The 22,221-nt window shown below is 40.9% G+C and overlaps 1 protein-coding gene across 1 annotated transcript in view; it reads left to right on the top strand.

Moving 5' to 3' along the window:
- Nucleotides 1–730, top strand: part of LOC310985190 (AP-1 complex subunit mu-1) — a 36,875-nt gene extending 36,145 nt beyond the window's left edge. Inside the window, exon 12 of the mRNA XM_083970700.1 lies at nucleotides 382–730. Within this exon, the coding sequence (XP_083826826.1) occupies nucleotides 382–404 (23 nt within the window). The 3' untranslated portion in view covers nucleotides 405–730. The remainder of the gene's footprint in view (nucleotides 1–381) is intronic.
- Nucleotides 731–22,221: the final 21,491 nt, after the last annotated feature.

Genomic DNA, 22,221 nt, shown 5'->3' with positions numbered 1-22,221 from the left:
TCGACCAAATTTTCAGACCAGTCAAAGTCACATCGGGGCTTGCACAATATAATCAATTGCGCAATTTCAAAATGTTCAAGTCTTTCCGAGTCAAAAGGATCAAGTCGTTCTTGATTTTCACAAGTCAAGTCTGAAGTCGTCAAAATAGTGACTCAAGTCCAATTGGTCGTGTGACTCGAGTCCACACCTCTGATGTACAGTAGCAGTACAGATCAGGTCAGCACAGTTCTTCCCCTAGAGATGAACAGGTTCATCCTGGTGTCAAAAAAACACAAGAAACAGGTGAAAACACATTTTTTATCAATTAATCTGTGGGCCTGTACTCGTCCATCACCAGCCTTTAGACCTTTGACCATCACTGTGCTTTGTGTTTTGTTTCAGACTACCAGCTGAGGACACAGTAACGCTGCTGGACACATCGGACACCATCAAACACCATGAATGTTGATGAATGAACAACATCACCATCCGTCCCTGGAGAAGAGCTCGGATGTAAACTTGACCAATTTCAAGCAAAACAACAATCAGAGCCTAAAGTCACAAGTTTTATTCTTCACCACCAGTCTACTTTAGTAATCCAATTCAGAGCTGCTGTTTCAAACCAAAGCACCGTTCTTAATCAGGTTAAAGAAGGTCAGTTAACCTGAAACCAAACCAACTTCCTTGGGAACACAGTGCATGAATGCCTGGAGGTCTAAGTTTCTCAGGCAGAGCTTTATGAACCCCTGAGTCTCCGCTCATTTAAATCTCAGCAGTCATTACCAACCTCTTACCTGCTCCACAGAAGTGCTGACTTCATTCTGTGTATGAACAGACTGATGTGCAGAGAAGGCCAATTTACCTCATTTACTCGAGCTGCCGTTGTAGTGTGTAGACGTGCTGTCGCTGGTCTTTTTGTCTTTTCCTTTTTGCGCAGTTCTGCAACTGCAGCTTGGAAGACACTCCCCATCTGATGGTAGTGAGACAGAGAGTGAAATCTATCCTGACTTAAGTTTTGTTCTATCTCCTGACATCAGCAGTGATTTCATCTGAGGCTCATTCAGGATCGGTTAAATCAAGTCTGAGACAAGTTGAAGTGGTTTGGACCTGAGTCCAAATGGGATCTGCATCCAGACCCAGTCCTCACCCTGTCACTCACAGTGTGAGTCATACACCCTCTATATCTGTCAGTCAGTCACTACAGTATAGAGCAGTGACTGACAGCAGAGTAGCTGCTGAAGAAGGTTGACACAAGCTATATTCCCATCCATATGTTTTTCATGCACATTAAGTTATTTAAAATTTAAAAGGCCTTATGGAAAAAGTACAATTAAATTAAACGTCATGAATATTGACAAAAGGTTTGTAGCCTACTGTCGATGTCATCGTATTTTTTTCTTGATCGATAAAAGGCTTATGTGATAACTGCTGATGGAAACAGTTTTTTGCCATATAAATGTGAATTACGTCAATTCCGCTGTGTATTTCCAGGTTTCCAAAGACATGACGGGAGTCAACAAAGAAAGATGCAGGTGCCCCATATGCAGAGGCTAAAGTCCTCGCTGCAGCCGGTCCCATATGGAATCACGATTCGGGCGATCCTATGCTGCGTGCCATTCCCCCTCTCTCTCTGCCTCCCCATTTCCTGTCTCTCTGCACTGCCCTATCAATTAAAGGCAAAAAGCCCAACAAATATGCTTAAAAGAAAGAAAGATGCAGACATACTTTCTGTGAAATGTCTTCAACCAAGATCTCCCAGAAACGCTGCCATTCCCAAACCACTGGTAGCCTCCAGTGTCGTGTAGCATTTAGCTAACGCTAGGTGTTTTTTACGCTGCTTGGTATGTCCCAATTAGTTGGCACATAAGTAGTGCAATATTTAGCATTAGTTGGTAGATGCTATCCATGTTTGCAAAAAAAATAAAAATAAATATTTAACCTTTATTTATCCAGGAAGGATCCATTGAGATTTAACAATCTCTTTTCCAAGGATGTCCTGGTCAATTAACTTAGTCAGCTAACTTGGTCAGCTAACTTAACTTGGCTAGCGTTCGTATCGCTCAGTGGTTTCCAGGCAGCGACTGCACCAGCTCATCACATTTGGCTTCTATGCACATTTGGTTTTGCAATTCAGTGCAAAAGTGAATGGAAACACCTTAAAATGCAAGAAATCTATTCTAATAGGCTACATAAATTTAAACTAAATTTGAACTCACTCACGGTGTAGCAGTGGAGGAGGGGGAGGGGCAAATTGGAAGTGAGAGAGGAGTGATGTTTGAAATGTTAGTATCGATCTCATCATGTAAGTATTGATCAAGACCAATACCAACGTTGGTATCGATACTATCGATATTTTAGATCGATCCGCCCACCCCTACTTTCACCGACATTATTCGCATTAATATTTTCAGCGATCTTCAGATCATTCGATTGACAAGTGGATGGAGAAATAGCTACAGTCAAGACTGCCGCTGCTTTCAGATGTTTTATTAGAGAATGTGTTTTGAAAACAGCCACACATTCTGTCATTGTGTTACGTAGGCTATGGATGGGATTATAGTGAAATAGATTATTTCCCTTTCTGCCATAGTAATAGAGTGGCACCCTGTGTCCAGAGTGTACCTCACCCTCCGCTGGGAGACTTCACTTTGGCCACTTGCCTAAAGATGCTGAGCTCAGCACCTGTACCGGCTGAGAAGGAGTGACCTTTTTGTCCCCTATTTCATTTGTGAGTTTTTATCTTTATTTATTTATTTATTTCTACAAACACCAGCCTCCTGTCTGACCAATCAATATTTGTTTGCTAGGAGCAACCTGAATGTATCATGCAGATGTCATTTATTTTGAATAGTCTATAGATATTTCACTTAAGAAAATGGGTTTGTTTCTGTATTGTCAACTTGATGTGACTTGTTGTCACAGCTTCAACCAAACTAACTAACTGCTGACTGTGTGTCACTGACAGCTCACAAAGTAGTGGCATCCGTAATTTAATAACACACTTTATGTAGAAGTCACGTAAACACTGTAGTGCCATATACAGCAATAACTAAGACTATACAGTGTAAGTTACATGTCCCTAAAGATCTGTGTGTATCCTACAGTAAATCCAGCAGGTGTGGTCAAACTGTTTCTGTACAAGTGTAGCACATTGTTGGGAAGACCACTTTCTCATGAGGTGTGTAAACAATGCCAAATATCTGTATTGTCTAAGGGGAATGTTTGTTCTTCCACAATAAAAGAAACATGCAAGACTTCATTTTCAGAAGTAATTCCACCGTCTCTGCTCCGAATGTTGCCACTTTGCACAGTGAACAGTGAACTGCTCAGCTTTAGTTTGTCTATAGTTTTAAATTGATGTGGTAGCTAATTTCATATCTTTGTTAGAAAAGATCCCATCAGTGACATTATGTCTATCTGTGGTTGAAATGTCATGTGCTCATGTTCAGCTGATCACCTATGTTTGTATCTTGAATGATGATTATCTGAAAAATAAAACATCAATAAATTAGTTTTATGGACTAAAAAGGGGGGTTGTAGTTGTTTAATGGAATCATAGTATGATTTCACCTCTGCTATTACCAGTCAGCTAAATGATGTGGTTTAATCCAGGCTCAGAGACTATTTGCTATATCAACGAGTGTCTTTAGAACAGGGGTGCCCACACTGTTTTGTCTTGTGAGCTATTTTTAAAATGATCTACCTACATTAGAAAATTATGAAAGCACACAGTTGAATAGAACAGCATGGTATGTACATTATATAACAGTGTAAAACTGATTGAGAGAATAATGTAACCCTTGGACCAATGGCAATACCAAGTTGGTATTGCACATAGACATTGACAACAGTAATGCACATAGGTGACAAACAATGATATAACCATCAATATTAGACACAAGTGACTGGAACATTCAATATGTTTATGGTCACCTTGTACTCTCATGACTTGAACTGAATGGACAAGTCGGGACAGGTGCATAGTCCCAAGCAGGTGTCCAAATGATCATCATAGGAGGAGTGAAGAGATCTCAGACCGGCCGCCCTGTACATCGATCAATGGCCAAATGCCATAAAGAGGATAGATTGATTGATTTTCTAAACCACTGATTAGGGATAATAGACTAAATCTAGGACCAAAAAAAAAAAACTCACGCGATCTACCAGGACTACCTTTGCGGCCTACTGGTCCATCATGATCGATGCATTGGGCACCCCTGCTTTAGAACGATATGGTAAGATCAACATGAAAGTGATTAATTTGCGCCTGTGTGAGTGTGTGTGTGTGTGTGTGTGTGTGAGAGAGAGAGGGGTCAGGTCCTGGGCCACCACCAGACGGCATTGTACAGCCTGAGTGGGAATGTCACACAGGAAGTACTTTCTGGAAAAAGTCAGTTCTAAAAGTAGACAGTATTGTGTTATCATTGTGTTGAAGTGCTCTTCAAGCACAGCTCTGTAATTAAGCGCGACTCTGTTTCCCACATTGAATAGTGCTGTGCACAGAACACTGAGACACAATGTCTTTCAGATACAATGACAGTCCCATGGGATGCTCTTTTAGTACTCTAACAATGATTCCACCTGCTCCTGTGTTGTGTTTGATAATAAACTCAATGCAGCATTGTTATTGCATCACCTCATATAATATATAAATATATGGATTGTTTGTATGATGACATACAACATACAGTAAAACCCTGCCTTCCCTGCAGGCATCACACCACATAAAATACATTTACAGGCCAACAAATTGTTTCTATTCTGTTGTTCTACTCTCTCTGCTGTGGTGATGTGTCGTGAGAGCTTTTAAACAAAGTTTTGAAATGAGCTGCTGCAGTTTTAGGATCTGTGTTTTCTATCTGAGGAGTTGCCCAGAACAGACACAGCACATACACTACACAGTAACAACAGAACGCAGATACAGATCACTCCCACTCTGGACAAAAAGGGCATCATCCAGTTTAATTCCCACCTCAATTCGACTTTTCAACAGCTAACTCATGCCATAGCACTCTCAACTAACCTGTTTTTAACTTTTTATGGATATTTGTGTGTATGTGTGACATGACATAACAGCACTTTAATCTAAAAGCAGTCACACATCCAACCTAATTTGGAAGGAAAACCTTACACCTACTCAGTTTTAAGATTTCTTTTGTCCGTCTTGTTTTTGAGGTCAAGGATGAACTTTCACACTCAACAGTAAAGTAGTTCAATCTTCAATGTTAAAATCAGTAATTGTGTAGTCAAAGTTTAACAGAGGCTGAAGATAGCTACAGTACATAAAGTCATAATGAAATTTAGAATCTTACTTGAGAAAACAAGAAATACGTTTTTTTTCAGTCCATTTTATTTTCAAATAGAGGAAAAAATGAGAGCTGTGACTTGAGCGATTCGACCCCATTGTGATGTGATGGCGTGTGGAGTATGAGGAAACTACTTAGTTTTACAACTGCCTTTATTAAATGTCAGGCTCATTTTACTGAAATGCATCACTGTGTTGACTGTTTCTGATCTTATCTGTGGTCTCACTGTTTACTCAGCCATGTGTGGCCATTACTGCTGCCTGAATGCAAACAAGCAAGAGCTCATTAGTCTCCGTCACCTCTGATAAGCAGCAGCAGCAGCAGCAGGTGTTTGTTTTCTGAGAGTTCAACTTCCCTGACATGATTTTTTGGATCGTAAATATCTTCAACACTTCAAATGACAGAGGATCAACTCACCTTTACATTTCAAAATGACATCTGCTTGAAAGGTTTCCCTCAGACTAGACCAGTGTGTTGACATGTTGAACATGTTCAATCAGTCAACACACACTGCCTGGCAGCTGCTCATGTCACAATTCATATGATATATGACAGTGACAAAACATGATGCACCGGCCTGTCTACCTGTCTCTCTGTCTGTCAGTGTGTGTGACGCTGTGTGCTGTCTCCATCATGTCCCCATGAATCAGTTAGAGACTAAGGACCAAGGAGTTTTAGAGGTTCAGTCATCATTATCAATTTACAACCTTCAAGGCTGAAAAATGAAACCAAGACTGAACAAAGAAATGTAGTTCCTCCATTGACCACTAGACGGTTTTGGTCTCTAACTCCTATTTTCTCAGTCAGGACAACTAAAATGTATTAACTCTTTAAAGTTATGTATTATTCAGGTTGTGGCTGCTTTGAGTGACAGGTGGGTGAGCCAGGGTGGGGTTTCAGGGGGGACTGGGAGTGCAGTATACTCCCCTGGCCTGGGGTCCACAGGATCCTGTTACTGTTACGAGGAAATATGATTTTATTTCAGGCTTTTTTTATACCTTTATTTTGACAGGACAGCTGGACAGAAACCAGAAATGACGTCCTACCATCCACAAAAGTCTTGGTTCCACACATGATCCTCCTCTTTGCCCATTTTTGGATTAGCCAGCAGTTTGGTGGAGTCAGGTACTGCCAAGGTAGCAACAGTGGAGCAGCTCACTCGACCTTTAAAGGGATAGTTCGACATTTTGGCAAATTGGCCCATTGCCTTAATCCCTATGGTCATAGTAGTAGGTTCGTTACCTTTAATTGTCGGTGCAAGCTATTTTTAGAACGGCGGAGCAGAGCCGCGAGCTGCTCAGAGCTATGCTATGGAGGCTAATGGGATTTCTTGGTTTCCCTCATGAAACTCTTCAAATACACAATCCAACAACTCCAAAACGCTCTGGTGGACAAGTTGTGACCTGTACATTCAGCACGCTATGAGATAATAACGGAACGTTACAAGACAGAGTTGTTTTCGAGGCAAATGCAGAGACTGTTTGCCGAAAAACTGCCTCCGCCGGAAACGCGCATCAGCGGTTTTGCATGAATTTACCTTGAAAACAACTCTGTCTCGTAACGTTCCGTTATTATCTCATAGCGTGGTGAATGTGCAGGTCACAACTTGTTTTGGAGTTGTCCTATTTAATGAGTTTGATGAGGGAAACCAAGAAATTCTATTAGCCTCCGTAGCGTAGATCTGAGCAGCTCGTGGCTCTGCTCCGCCATTCTAAAAATAGCTTGCACCGACAATTAAAGGTAACAAACCTACTTCCAAGACTATAGGGATTATGGCAATGGGCCAATTTGCCAAAATGTTGAACTATCCCTTTAAGACAGCTCTTCAGAAACCTGTAGGTGAGGCCACAGAGGCTCAACCATCTTTATCTGCACTCTGTGGTGGTAACATGACCTCCTCAGACTTCCTGGACAAGGCCTGGACTTCCTACCTTGTCTCCTCCACCTGCTGTGTGCTGTACACAGCTGTGACACTGTAGGTCACCAATCAAACCACAGTGTAACATTTGTGTGTACGGCCTGTGCCACGGAAATGAGTGCGTTGTATTTAATGAGTAACTAGTCTAGAATGACAGAGGCTTGAATGAGTCAGTTTTCTCCTCTGTTGGTATTAATAAGGAAATGCAGTTTCACACAACCCCAGATGATGATGTCACACTCCATGTGATGAATCAAGGTTTGTTCTGTGGGCTCTGTCCCCGCTGACACACACACACACACACACACACACACACACACACACAAACACACACACACACACACACACACACACACACACACACACACACACACACACACACACACACACACACACACACACACACACACACACACACAGTTTGAACAGACTGTTTCAAGTTCACGCATATTGATTATATTATATTAGTACTTTGGTCACAGTTTGAGAAAGCATTCATGGACTTAAAATGCAACTATGTTGATTTTTAACAATAAAATGCACCATTACCCAGTTAACCACACTGATGTGTTTTGCTGCAGTTTATCTCTCTATGTGCTGCACAAAGACAGACCTCCGTACATATACGTAAGTATGAAAATTCTGTTTTGCCTATAGAGTGCTCTGTTTGTGATTGGAACCGATGGTATTTTCCCAGCACAGTGCTGCACAGCAGGAAACAGGAGGAACCTGTCCTGGGTGGTTAAGATAGACTACTGATTTATTTTTGTGTTTATTGTTGAGCTGTTGTTTTATCTTGTCTTGTGTCACTCACTGCTTTTTGGTTTGGACACACCTTATCATTTAATGTGTTTCCTTTATTCTTATTACTTTCTACATTGTAGATTTGTAGACTTGTAGACTGAAGGAACACATGGAGTTATGCAGAAAACAGAAAAGTGTTAAACAAAACAGAATATGTTTTACATATTAGATTCTTCCAAGTAGCCAGCTTCATGAGGTCGTCACCTGGAACGGTTTTCCAACTGTCTTGAAGGAGTTCCCAGAGAGACTGAGCTCTTGTCAAGGTTTAACCTTCACTCTGTGGTCCAACTCGTCCCACAGATAACACTTGTGTTTACTACAGTATATAATTCCATAATGTGTTTCTTCATAGTTTTGATGTCTTCAGTTGGAATCTAAAATGCAAAGTAGGCCTAATACAAAATAAAGACTATTTAATGAAACGGTGTGTCCAAACTTTTGACTGGTAGTGTAGCCTACAGTGGCAAAAAACTTCCTTGTGTTACAGTAATATCTGAGTGGTTCTGTGAAACTTTTCCACTCAACTATGACATACGTGAGTTCACACCCACACAGACCAGTCTATCCCTGCAACCTAATGTGATATTTAGAGTCTGTTATTTGCTGATATAGATTCATCCATCATGTAGCTGTGACTGCTGAGGATAAGACAGCGCTTATGACTACTCAATACTCTATTAATCATGTTACCTATAGCAGCTGCAGGAGACGCCAGTTCACATGACGGACCTGTTCTTCAGTGAACATGATGTGCCGGTTGATAATGACAGGTTGTTAATCGCAATTATGGGTTTTGATGTCTTGATGGTTTATCACGCATGTCACACAGAGGTCAGGAATGAACCTGCTTGTGTAAATTCTTGTTGGCTGAGCAGCACAAACACGTCTGACTCTCTGATTAGATCCAAACACTTTATTATGAACTTTCCACAACAAAGAATCTTAGTTTGTTTGTCTGATTAAGTTTGTTAGTTGCGTAGTGAGTTGAGTGTTGATTTCAAGCGGAAATGTTGTTATAGATATTGAACTTACACTGATTGTGGAAATTGCTCCTGATTGGATGAGTCTCACTTGATTAATTCAAAACAAACTGCCAGGCAGGCGAAATAAGATATTAGACTGCTACACTGACATATTCACATGGGTCAAAGTTATAATCTGTGTGCAACATAACTGGTAACCCTCTGAATACTGTACAAAATTGTTGTTTTACTTTTTCATTCAAAGCCTGGCACTTCATCAGCACTTTTAAAGTTTATTGTGTTTTCATTGTGCTTACATATGCTCCTCATGCAGCTTTTGACCCAGGACTTAACTGAAGACAGTCGAGCTCTAACTGCTTCTGTTCCACTGCTTCTGCTCCGCTCCACAGGTCCCTGTCCTCCTCAGTGTTGTGACAGCTTTGTTGTTTCACTATGATGTGAACACATCAGCAGTCTGTTTACCTGAGATGGCCTTGGCCGAGTTCAACTGACGGCTTCACCCTGTGCAGCTATGATGTCTGTCTGTCTTTGTCTATCTGCTGCAATACATTCCCAACATTTCACAATGCTCCTGGAACAAAACACAATTATCTTAATCTCCTGTATAGTGTCCCATCTTGCTGTTATATGCATAAAAAGCAGGAGCTGATGGTCTGGTGTGTGAGTGTGTCTTTGTCTTTGACTTTGCAGAACATGCTGGGACTCATCCCCTCACGTGCAACCTGCAGCCGCACATCATGTAGCCTGCAGAGGCAACACTTTAATTGGTTATTTAATGATGTGCACACAAGCATACGCACACACCACCATCAACTCCTTCTTACATAATAGCAAGATGAGACACTTTTCAGAAGATTAAATCTCATGATGCAGATACCTGTCATGTCCTTTTCCTTCTGAGGATTTCTGACATTTTCCCTCACTTCCCATACAGTTCAACTCACGACTCATGTTACTGCCTGTAAGGCTTAGTGTCTAGTGTGAATACATTTCAATTGGCATGTTCATTTCACAGTGAATTTCACATTTTGGCAAATTGGCCCATTGCCATAATCCCTATAGTCATAGCAGGTTCGTTACCTTTATTTGTCGGTGCAAACTATTTTTAGAGTGGTGGAGCAGAGCCGCGAGCTGCTCAGAGGTAAATTCATGCAAAACCGCTGATGCGCGTTGCCTTCAGGGACAGTTTTTCAGCAAGCATTTGCCACGAAAACAACTCTGTCTCATAACGTTCTGTTATGATCTCATAGCGTGGTGAATGTGCAGGTCACAACTTTTTGATGAGGGAAACAAAGAAATCCCATTAGCTTCCGTAGCGTAGCTCTGAGCAGCTCGTGGCTCTGCTCCGCCGTTCTAAAAATAGCTTGCACTGACAATTAAAGGTAACGAACCTACTGCTATGACTATAGGGATTATGGGCCAAGTTGCCAAAATGTTGAACTATCCCTTTAAACATTTTAACCTGATGAAGAGTGCAATTTGTCACGTCTGCATCTGAAGTTATCAGAGAGACAAGCTAAGCCACTCTGAGAGCGTCAGTGAAACATCAGACTTTATGTGTGTGTGTGTGTGTGTGTGTGTGTGTGTGTGTGTGTGTGTGTGTGTGTAGGTGTGTGTGTGTGTGTGTGTAGGTGTGCGTGTGTGGGTTTGTGCAACAGGTGTCTACAGTCTGCCCACAGGTCTGTGTGTTGTGGTCCAGCTCCAGGAAAAAATGAGGAAGCCGATGACAATGGTGGTGAAGACACAAACTCCCATGATGCCATGCTAAATCATGATGTCACACGTTGCTGACTTTTGTTCTTTTGGTTGAGAGCTTCCTGTTGGCAGAAATAACTGATTGGAGGAAAATAAACCCAGAAATAGATCTGGACTTGCAGATTGACATATGAATAAGACACACACACACACACAAGCACCAGCAGAGTGACAGTGAATAGTAGCAGCATGACTAAACATTTACAAAAGTTGTCCTCCTACACACACACACACACAGACACACACACTGAAACACACACGTGTACTGTAGGCAGGACAAATATTTCTGAAAAAACAGACATGTCCACACACACACACACTCACTCACTCACTCACACAACTGGCTCCTGCAGTGCCACCTCGCTCTGCCTCGGTTTGAGGAACGCAGACACGTGTGTTATGTGTGTGCGTCAGTGACTCATCACAGCGGAGCTTCTCGACCCGAGCTGCACGCCAAGAAACACAACACTCCCACAAACATGTCATTAGAGCATCAAAGGTATTGTACACGGTGTGATTCTGGGATGCCTGTCCTCAGGTGTCCTCAACGCTGGAGCTCCATCTGACATGCAAATGCAAGTGCACACACCCCAGCTGCAAACGCACACACACTCACAGGGAGAGTGATTAGTGTAAAAGCTTCACTTGAACTGAGGTGACTCCCCCTGTATGAGAAGCAGTCTGCAGATGCATTCTATATGTTAAAGGGTTAGTTCAACATTTTGGCCAATTGGCCCATTGCCATAATCGCTGCTCAGAGCTACGCTACGGATGCTAATGGAAGCTCCAAAATGCTCTGGTGGACAAGTTGTGACCTGCACATTCATCACGTTATGAGATAATAACGGAACGTTACGAGACAGAGTTGTTTTAGAGGTAAATTCATGCAAAACAGCTGATGCATGTTGCCTTCAGGGGCAGTTTTTCAGCAAGCAATCCTTGAAAAGCATTTGCCTTGAAAACAACTCTGTCTGGTAACGTTCTGTTATTATCTCATAGCGTGGTGAATGTGCAGGTCACAACTTGTCCACCAGAGCGTTTTGGAGTTGTTGGATTGTGTATTTGTATGTGTTTGATGAGAGAAACCAAGAAATTCCATAGCCTCCGTAGCATAGCTCTGAGCAGCTTGCGGCTGCGCTCTGCGGTTCTAAAAATAGCTTGCACCGACAATTAAAGGTAACAAACCTACTGCTATGACTATAGTGATTATGGCAATGGGCCAATTTGCCAAAATTTTGAACTATCCCTTTAAGAGGGTTAGAAACTCACAATTTATTTTTGCCAACAGAACGTAATTCTTTCGGTCGGTCAACTTTACGTTATAAAGGAATGTGAACAGTCAACAGACAAGCTGATTCTGTGCAGCCTGGTGTATCTCATCCTTGAGTCGGTGCTTCTGCCGGTGTCAGAGTCTTTGTCAGTGAGTGTGTGTTTTTTAAAACCTACTGAGGTGTGTTGTGCTCTGACAAGACGTCACAGCACAGAGAAGAGCTGGAAAACCGTAACATTTAGAAGTGAGAATATCAAACTCTCTGTTGAACAGCTCTGGCTGCAAGTTGGATGTCTCTGTGTGGTCATATCTGGCTGTTACCTATAGGCTATATGTGAATTCATCACTCATATTATAAAATCACATATTGACAGGATGACACCACCTAGATTTTTTATTCCCATATCAACCTTACTCAGCTGGGTGTTCGGTAACTGCTGTGTGTATTTGTATTGTGAGACATATTGAAGGCCATGCAGTGCTTTACTCTCTAGTGCAGCAGTAACGTACAGGAGGCTGATGTCTGCAGGCTCATCAGGAGCCTGATGTAATGTGGTCAGAGCAGGGAAAGCTTTAAACACTGTCATTTACCCAAACTGTAATCAGCCTGTTTGTGCTGACACATGAGTACGTACACACACACACACACACACACACACACACACACACACACACACACACACACACACACACACACACACACACACACACACACACACACACACACACACACACACACACACACACCTGCATGGGGTTTTCTCTACTCTAGCAAAATTTGTTAGTCAGCTTTGACTCCCACATAAGATTCAACATAAACATTATGCAGGTTATTTATACTCTTGAATACTGTGAGCAGCAGAAATATTTTCTGTCTGCTCTTCTAACACAACTGTTGTTCACTAAATGGTCTGTCCTGATCTGCTGACTGCTCATGGTTTCCTTCACATTTCTGTTTGTTTCGGTGCACATTCACTTGTGCTCTTTACCATATGTTCACTCTACAGAGCTATAAGCACTAACTTCTGACTAAGGCTCTTAATCAACTCTGTACAGCAAACATCCCAGTGTTCTGTGTAGGAAATTAATAAAATGGTGTAAAATCTCAATTTCGCCATTTGAGTCATGCTTGTTCTGGTTATTCTGCATAATGTTGACTGACTGTTACACAAAACACTGATATGTTTGTACAGAGTTGAGCTCTAACTATTGGCTAAGAGGATACGATATTGCTGTTCACTTCGAGAATTGATGTGTTGCTTATTCAGCTAAGACTTCTTATTTACAAGATAGATTTGATTATTGATTGATTATAACTTTAATGTTGACAAGTGAAAAATTAAAAGGTCATAGGCATCTTCCTTACACTGTGAAAGATTTAGGCCTAATGCGGCCAATAAAAGCAAGATGAAGACATACTGTAAACAGTGTGTAACTGTACAATTTAAATATTCAAGAGAGTGATCAATGAGAGCCTTCATTTTTGTTACTTTGAGCCCCCCCCCCCCGCCCCCCCCCAATTCACTGTTGTTACCCCCAGGGGCCCCGACCAGAAAATACTCTGGATCCGCCCCTGACTCCAAGTTTCCTTAACCCTCAGGTGCCCCTTCAGCCTTTTTCAATTTTTACCCCTTGACACAATTTTCAACTTGTAGTAAGAGACATTTAGACATCAGTTACTCCAAAAAATTTTGTGATACATATAAGGCTGGATCTTGACCTATCATAAAAATCACTTTTGACATGGGTTACAAAATTTTTTAACCCCTTCCCGGCCTGTTGTTGTTGCAGCAACAACACATGAGTTCTCTATTTTCATTTATTTTTAGAAATTTTTATTTTTTTATTTTTTTATTCTTTATTCCAGTCTGTATTATATTCTGAAGGTTTTTTTTCTCAGTGGATTGTTGATATATCATTCATACAACATTTTATTCATACGCATATGGCGAAATATGATTTTTTGTACGGTATTGACAGTATTTTCTCATTTACAGAGTGATAAAAAGAGATATCCAAAATTCCTTCGGGGAAAACTTTAGACACAAATATGTCAACAAAATAAAAAAAGAATTTTGAAAATAGCTTTATCCATTTCAGTTCTGTAAATGTAAATGTAAATGTAAATAAATCAGTGCATATTTCATTAGATATTGCCTCATTTACATATTTAAACATAAAATTTCAGAAAACTTGTAATACAAAAAATGTTTGTCTAAATGTGAGTAATAAAATTGGAACGTTACATGGTGATACCTGTTAGTTAAATTTTTTTTTCAAAAATACATTGAAAATCCCATAGGCGGAGGTGGACATTTCCGTCCGACGAAGGATCCTTAACGTGTTTATTTTTCATTACGAGCCCAAAAATTGGACTATCATTCTGAAATTTGGGACATTCAGAGGTGACCCAAAAATACACCTCCTTGCCAAAAACCAGCCCCCAGTGACCTTTCCTTTGACCGTGGGGGGGTAGGATAGAGTGCCAGGTGGACAAAAATGTCCAGGGGTCATCTGAGGGCTGCTGCTGAGTTGTTCTCATCATACTTGACACAACAGGCCACATCATTCATAGAGTCACTGTAGATGGTCACAGATCACAGTGTCACACTTGTGGACAGACTGCTGGACATTATGAAACCTGTTGGTCGTATGGACAAAGCAGTGTCAGCCTCCCTGGTACAGCCTGATCCAAACTGGTTTGCTGACCAGCCATTGTCTCTTGTACAGTACTTTTCACCCTGGAGGAAGGTGTATGACCAGCAGTGTGCACATGGTTCCTCAACAGACCAAGGCAGAGGCATCTTTTGATACTGATGTTATAATTATTTTCTTGCTGATGTCGATGAGGAGCTGTTGCCATGAAGACCCAATGTGGTGCTGACATGTCGCCTAAATATTTTTGCGTTCTTCATCTTTGTCTTTGAGCGATCTATTTTTGTTCCATATTGCAGCTCTGCATTTGATTGATTGAGTCTATGAATGAGAGGAAGGTTTTGATTCTACACTATTTGTGTTTCTGCACATCATTCTTCAGACTGAAGCAATTTCTCTCAGCCTGATTCTCTTCCTTCAGAAGTATGATGACAAGTCCACCAGTGATGATGATGCTTCATAGCAGTGTGTAGTTGGTGCTATGTAAACATTGTGTTACAGTAACTTGATTTTCAGTGCAAAACAAGTTGTGATATTGCCAAAGTAGCACACCACGTCAGCTGTCGGTATATCATTCGGTTAGAATTGACATCTCTTACATCACAGTATAATGAAGGCAACAGAAAGGAATGAAAATCAAGAAGGCTGCTGCAGAAATGTAGCCTATCTGTTATTTCAGTAGATAATTGATTGATGGTACATTCATTTCTGGTTGAACAGGCCTGTAATCGTGTGTGATTATTATTACCAGTTCATACAGTACTGTATGAGCTGATTTATTTTCAATAAGTATCATGTACACAATAGGCTTATTTATTTCCAACTGTTTGCCTTTTTGTGTTTCCAGATCTCGGGGAATACTTATGATGATAGAAATGAAAAAATAATCCAATATCCAGTCGCTCTCACTCATGTAAATAGCCAGCACAGACATCCTGTGGAGAAGTGTACAAACTGAAGCCACATGGAGAAGATGAATGACGGTATGTACGTTATAAGTCACAGTCTGTCATAGTTCTAGCTCATCTGTTTGCAGGAACCCCCCCCCCTTTCTGTTACTCTCTGTCTCCTCTCTTTATCCCCTTCATTTTTTTCTGTTCAAAAGAGAACTTTATAGAATATTCTGTAACACTTTATTTGACACCTATCTCTATAACGCATTATACTAACCATACTTATGAAGAGTTATAATGCAGTTATAGCACTGTATAACTATAGTTATAAACACTCATAAATGATCATAATGCTTTATAACAATAATCACAACACACCATAGAGCATTTGATAATGGCTTATAAGGTCAAGTATTATAATAGAGTTATAATAATAGTTATTCCCATTTATAAGCCAATTATAATATAATGTGGGCATTGTCAGTGAGTTACTAACAATTATAATGTATTATAATACCTGACCTTATAAGTCATGATAAAATGCTTTATAGTGTGTTGTGATTATTGTTATAAAGCATTATGATGATTTATGAGTGTTTATAACTATAGTTATACAGTGCTACAACTGCATTATACCTCATTATAAGTATGGTTATAATGTGTTATAGAGATATGCGTCAAATAAAGTGTAACCAAATATACAACACAATATAGAATAAATGCTTACTACCATCAATACTTTTACTGAAGGTGTTGCATAAAAAACAGTTACTGATCAAAGTCATACAGTACAATAAAATACATTATAATTCACTAGAATATAAAAGCTTTATTACTATTTACTTATTTATTTCTCTTTCTCTGTTGATCTCCTGCCCTCTCTCTTTCACTCGTCAGGGGAGAATTAGAAGCATGTGTAGTTGGGTTTCAGGATAGCAGGGTGGAGGGGGGGTGGGGAGTTATCTACCTCTCATGTGGGGGATACAGTCATTTTATTTACATTGACTTGTTATGATTAGGCACAAGCCAGCGTGCAATTTACAGATGATTTCCCCCCCCTTTTTTTTCAAATAAGAGGGTACAGGCCTGGTGCTGGAGACGTGCCTGGAGAGAGGGGCAGGAAAAAAGGGATTTGGTGGAAAAGAGAAAGTAAAAATAGAACGACCACACCACATAATGACATCTACAAAAGACAAAAATAGACTCATACACATGCACAGTCCTAGAAAGAGTGGTGGGTGGGAGGAGGACCCCACATGTGGCACACACAGAAAGATTTTTTTTTTTTTTTTTGTCATTTCCTCAAGGCTGCATGATTATTACGTGTGTGTGTGTGTGTGCACGCTTGTGTGTTTTGAAACTTGAAATAGCAAATCCACCACAAAAGCCCTGCTGGAACATGTTTAATGTCAGAAATCGGAGAGGATGACAAGTAGACTGCTTCCATGCAAGCTCACTCAGCTTTCCTTGATAGCAGCAGTTTCAGGCTGGTTAGCATGCAGAGCTTACAGTAATGAAAGAGTGAAAGTTGAAAACACACTTCTATGAGGATGTACCAGTAGTTAAATGGCCAACATCAATATATGGCTTGCCATTATTTAGACTTTTGAAGCCATCGTGGCTTGAATTTGTGTTTAAGTCTCTGGGGTCCAGTCAGTGACTATTGTAGGCTCTTTGTCTATGTGTAAAATTCACCTCTGAATGTGGACTATACAAATGCAGTTACTTATACTTGTCGTGTACTTTAATGGTGCATTTCAGATGTAATCAACTTTGAGAGAGCAAGAGGAGGGAGGTTGAGGGACACTTGTCCTGCTGCCAAAATAAACTTCTCAGGAAACACAATCAGGCCAATAATCAAGTTCTCCCACAAAGCATCTCTTACCAAATCTAAATGAACTACATGTGTATTTGCAAAACACAAAATACGTCTGGTGAAAACCCTGTCTCCCGGAATATCGCTGATTATTGAATTTGGCGTTAGCATGTTGGGTTGGTGGTTAGCACCCTTGTCTCTGCAGCGGGAATGAGTTAGCACATGCTCTTGCTGAGAGGTGAGGGTGCTGTATATCAAATACTGTAAACACCATGTGTTCACTTCTGCCCCCAGCACAAGATTCTCCTAAGAGCAACAGAAGACTCCAGCTGCTCCATTGACCCTGCACAGATAAGCAGTAGAGAATAATGCAAAAGTTTTAGACAGTGTAACGACCTTTAACTCAACAGGGAGGACTCAAATGCAAAACTCAAAAGGAAAGACATGACAAAACGTGACATTAAACAAACATGATTAAAATTAACATATTTGATGAGACATAGCGGGCAGGTGTGAAAAAACTTCTTTTAAAAATGGAAGAGTTAACAGTTTATATTTTATAACTTAACGAAATGTTGTGAATGAACATCAATATTTGGCGTGACCACCCTTTGCCTTCAAAACAGCTTCTGTTCTTTCAGATTCACTGGTAACCCTTAAACTTTCAGGCCGTTAATTACGTGATAATATCAAGAAATAGCCAATAAATAACAATTAATTGCATCGTAATGTAGAAATAAAAATTCTGGCCTTTCCAAAAAATTCAAAGCATGAAAAGCATGTGTTATCTTTTGCCTTTATAAAAAAACATGGTGGGTTTTTCCAAACATCTCAGAGAATAACCACAGATCTTGTGTGGATGGGATGGAGGTCTGTGATCCCAGACAGACTCCGTGATGTTGAGATCAGTTCTTCGTGGAGGCCACACCATAACTTCCAGGACTTTATACTAAAGATATAGTTCTTATATGTTGGAGTCATTCAGAATAAATTTGGAGCCAATCAGGCGGCTCCCTGACGGTACTGCATGATGGATAAGTCTTCTTACTTTACAGCCTTTTTTTCACCCTTGCCTTAAACTTTTCCCCAGTACTGTAGGTGGAGTCCCTATGGATGGGTGTTGTACTGAAAAACCTGATGTTATGTTCGACAACAAAGATTTTAACTGTGAACATTTCACTGATACATTCAACATCAACTTTCTTGTGACTTACCAAATTAACAACACACAGTGTCCACATGCTGAAAGAAAACATCTGGCCACGATTACATTTAGTACAACAACAGCTGCAGAGCTGGCTGCCTGGAGCTCTGCAAGAACAAGATGAAGATGCAACCTAAGTGAGCGTGCAACAGCTCTGATCATGAGGTCATCATCATCAGAGGACAGAGATTAGTCAACAGATGGAGGGTGTGAACTGTTAAGTGCTTTTACTGAATGTGAATTTGTACATGTCAGGCTCGTGGACAGTGCATTGCCCTGGGCACAATATATGTAACAACAGACATAACTGTGGTGGACCAGAGTGGGAGGAATAACATCCACTCCTGACCGTGACTTTCCCAGCCGGTGGAGACCTTCAAACACAGCCAGCGTCCAGTTACTCATAACAGGGTAGGTTACCACATTTCTACATTTCAGTGGAAATACCCTCTGTGTGTGTGGTCTCACACAGGACACAGAGGTGATGAGTGGAATTATGGTCACTGGTGATAGGGAATATACTCTTTGACTGTTTACTGAACTCCGGTCAAGGTTTTACTTGAGACTTAGACAGGATAAAATTATATTTTGTATTAATTATGAATTAACACCACATGAAAAAAAAGTACCTGAGCCTTTCAGAACAATGATGTTGTCCTCCTCTTTATTGTTCATTTGTGTTATATTCCAATCTGGGTCAAAAGGTCAGAGGGAGAAGTGTCTGACTGTCCTGTGTGTGTGTTTCTCTGTGTCTCCAGGTGATAATGAGTGGACTGGGTGCCACCTGTGGGCTCCTGCCTTGCCACCCTGTGACACCCAAGGAGGTGGATCAGACTACGCACAGACGTAACTCACAGGCGGTCCACTCACTCTGACTCTGGCCACAGTAAGGTGGGTGATCCAGTCATCTGCGCTAAACCATATACAGTATGTAGTTATTACTATTTGCATTATGTTACTTAAATACAATAGTACATTATTATTTGTGATTTTAAGAATTACTGCATTTCAAACGTTCATAGCAAACCAAAGTGTTTGAAAATCGGTCAAAAACTGAGCAACTTATTAGCCATGATGCACAAGCAGTAGCAAATGGTAAACAAGTTGACTGTCACAAAAAAATAAAAAGCAGACCATTGCAAAGTTAAAAGGATAGTTCAACATTTTGGCAAATTGGCCCATTGCCATAATCCCTATAGTCATAGCAGTAGGTTCATTACCTTTATTTGTCGGTGCAAACTATTTTTAGAACGGTGGAGCAGAGCCGCGAGCTGCTCAGAGCTACGCTACGGAGGCTAATGGGATTTCTTGGTTTCCCTCATCAAACTCATCAAATACACAATCCAACAACTCCAAAACGCTCTGGTGGACAAGTTGTGACCTGCACATTCACTACGCTATGAGATAATAATAGAACATTATAAGACAGAGTTGTTTTTGTGGCAAATGCAGAGACTGCTTGCTGAAAAACTGCCCCTGAAGGCAACACGCATCAGCAGTTTTGCATGAATTAACCCTGAAAACAACGACGTCTCTTAACGTTCTGTTATTATTTCAAAGCGTGGTGAATGTGCAGGTTACAACTTATCGATGAAAGCGTTTTGGAGTTGTTGGATTGTGTATTTGATGAGTTTGAACAATTATATGCAGAACAATACTGTTTAGCCAGGGGTATTACAGTTATAAAAATGCTATACACTAAGAGGCAGAGTGAATGAGCCGTGCTGTGGCACTCAGAGATGACATCATCCAGTTCAGAGGTCAGTACTGCAGGAGACCCCGGGATGACAATAACAGGCAACTCCAGACTCAAACGGGAACAGCACTAGTGAATCATATCAACATATTGGTGAAATGAATGAGTTTTGCGCTCACTCCCACCATATGGATATATGACGCGGCTCTCGAATGGATCTAAATATCGTCTGAAGGACTGCTAATGACACCAAAGTTATATGGGTGAGTGAACAACCGTATTTTATGCCAGATATAAGGTCCAGGTTGTGAAAAAAACCAAAAAAACGGCACTTGTCCTTTCAGAAACCTCTGTCTGTTCATTTGATTGTTCGTTATTCCAATGTGAATAAAATCACAGTTTAGTTCCTCACATTTTGGATCAGTCTTCATTGTTCATTAATTGTTTCCATTTCCTGAAAAGCAACGTAACACATTGCTGCTCCATCCATCCATCCTCAGGCATTCCCTGGCGGCTATGTACCCCCCACCCCCTATTGAGTTCTGGTTCTGCCCCATGGTCTCCTCCCAGGGACCGTCCACGTCCACAAAAGAAAACCAGGTTCCTTTCAACATGGCGACTCTGCTCCTCTCTGCCATGCACAAGAAAACCATTTCAGCTGCTTGTGTCTCATCTTCTTGTTGCTATCCAGGATGCCTTATCACACAGTCGCCTTATGAGCTGTAAATCAATATCAAGTTACCAAAGTGTCTTCAGAAGTAACAGAAGTTTGTAGTTTTCGGTTTCCATCTTGCAGTGCCATGTCACTAGGCAGATGACGGTGCCCCCCCTCCCTCCCCTCCCCCTCTGCACTGAACCACATACAGTCCCTCCCGTCACACAGACCGGGCTGCCACAGTCATTTCTCAGGCTCACTGTACGTCTGAGCGGAGGCTAACAGGCTCTCATCTCTCCACCAGATGCCGTCTGCAGGCAGCCAAACCAAATTCCCTTTTAACTTGACCCTTGTGGTTCTCATGTTTTGCTTCCACAGTCCCCACTGAATAGTCCCAGTGTAAAACAAGCCAAAATACTATACAGCCCCGCGCATTAATAAATCTATATAAACCCACCCGGGTTCATATACCACGCTAATATTATAAGCTGTAAAAGACAATAAAACATGCACAGCTGTATTCTCACACTGCTGCAGCTAAAGAAGTATGCTGTGTTAGAAAAAGGAAAAACTGTACGTACACACACACACACACACACACACATACACACAACGACCCTCCTCTTTGTACTTTGACAGCCTTCATACCTTGTCAGTGATGTGTGGGTGGGTGTGTTTGCCTGTGGCTCACCTCTGTCACAGGCCTTTATGGATATTGAAGTGTTATCCGTGCTCTGATATTTTAAGTTACTTACATTTTCTCATCTGACTGTAATAAGATCACAGGTACATTTTTTTCTAGGCCACTCTGTTCCCTTTGACTTTGTCTTCCTCTCTTTTCTCTCCTCAGGTTAAATTCCGTCTCCCTCATGTGTTAACTCTAGCAGGTGCATGTCTTGCAGCTGCTTGAGGCAGTTATAATTTACTGTATATTAAATACACTAAACGCCATCCATTCTCTTCTACCCCCCGTGCACCTTTACAGCCTGTCCTCCTTTCTCCTACTGGTGTGTATTGCTTCAACCCAGGGCTAGCTGGTTAGCATGCTAACTTTTATCTGATTTTTTATTTTAAATTTTTTTGTATTTATATATCTATTTTGCACAAATATATTATTTAAAATAATATAAATAATTATTATGATTGGGATGTGCAAGGGGGGGGTATGAAACCCAAAAGGGCTTATATAAAAACCTCACCCATGAAGAACATAATCAAAAACCAAATTTGTTACAAATAAAGGCAGAAAAAATAAGGAACAATTGAATGATAACAAAAATGAGTAGG

The sequence above is a fragment of the Trachurus trachurus genome, assembly GCF_905171665.1.
Source record: "Trachurus trachurus genome assembly, chromosome: 4".
In the NCBI taxonomy this organism is placed as follows: domain Eukaryota; kingdom Metazoa; phylum Chordata; class Actinopteri; order Carangiformes; family Carangidae; genus Trachurus; species Trachurus trachurus.
This window is presented reverse-complemented; position numbering and strand designations above follow the sequence as displayed.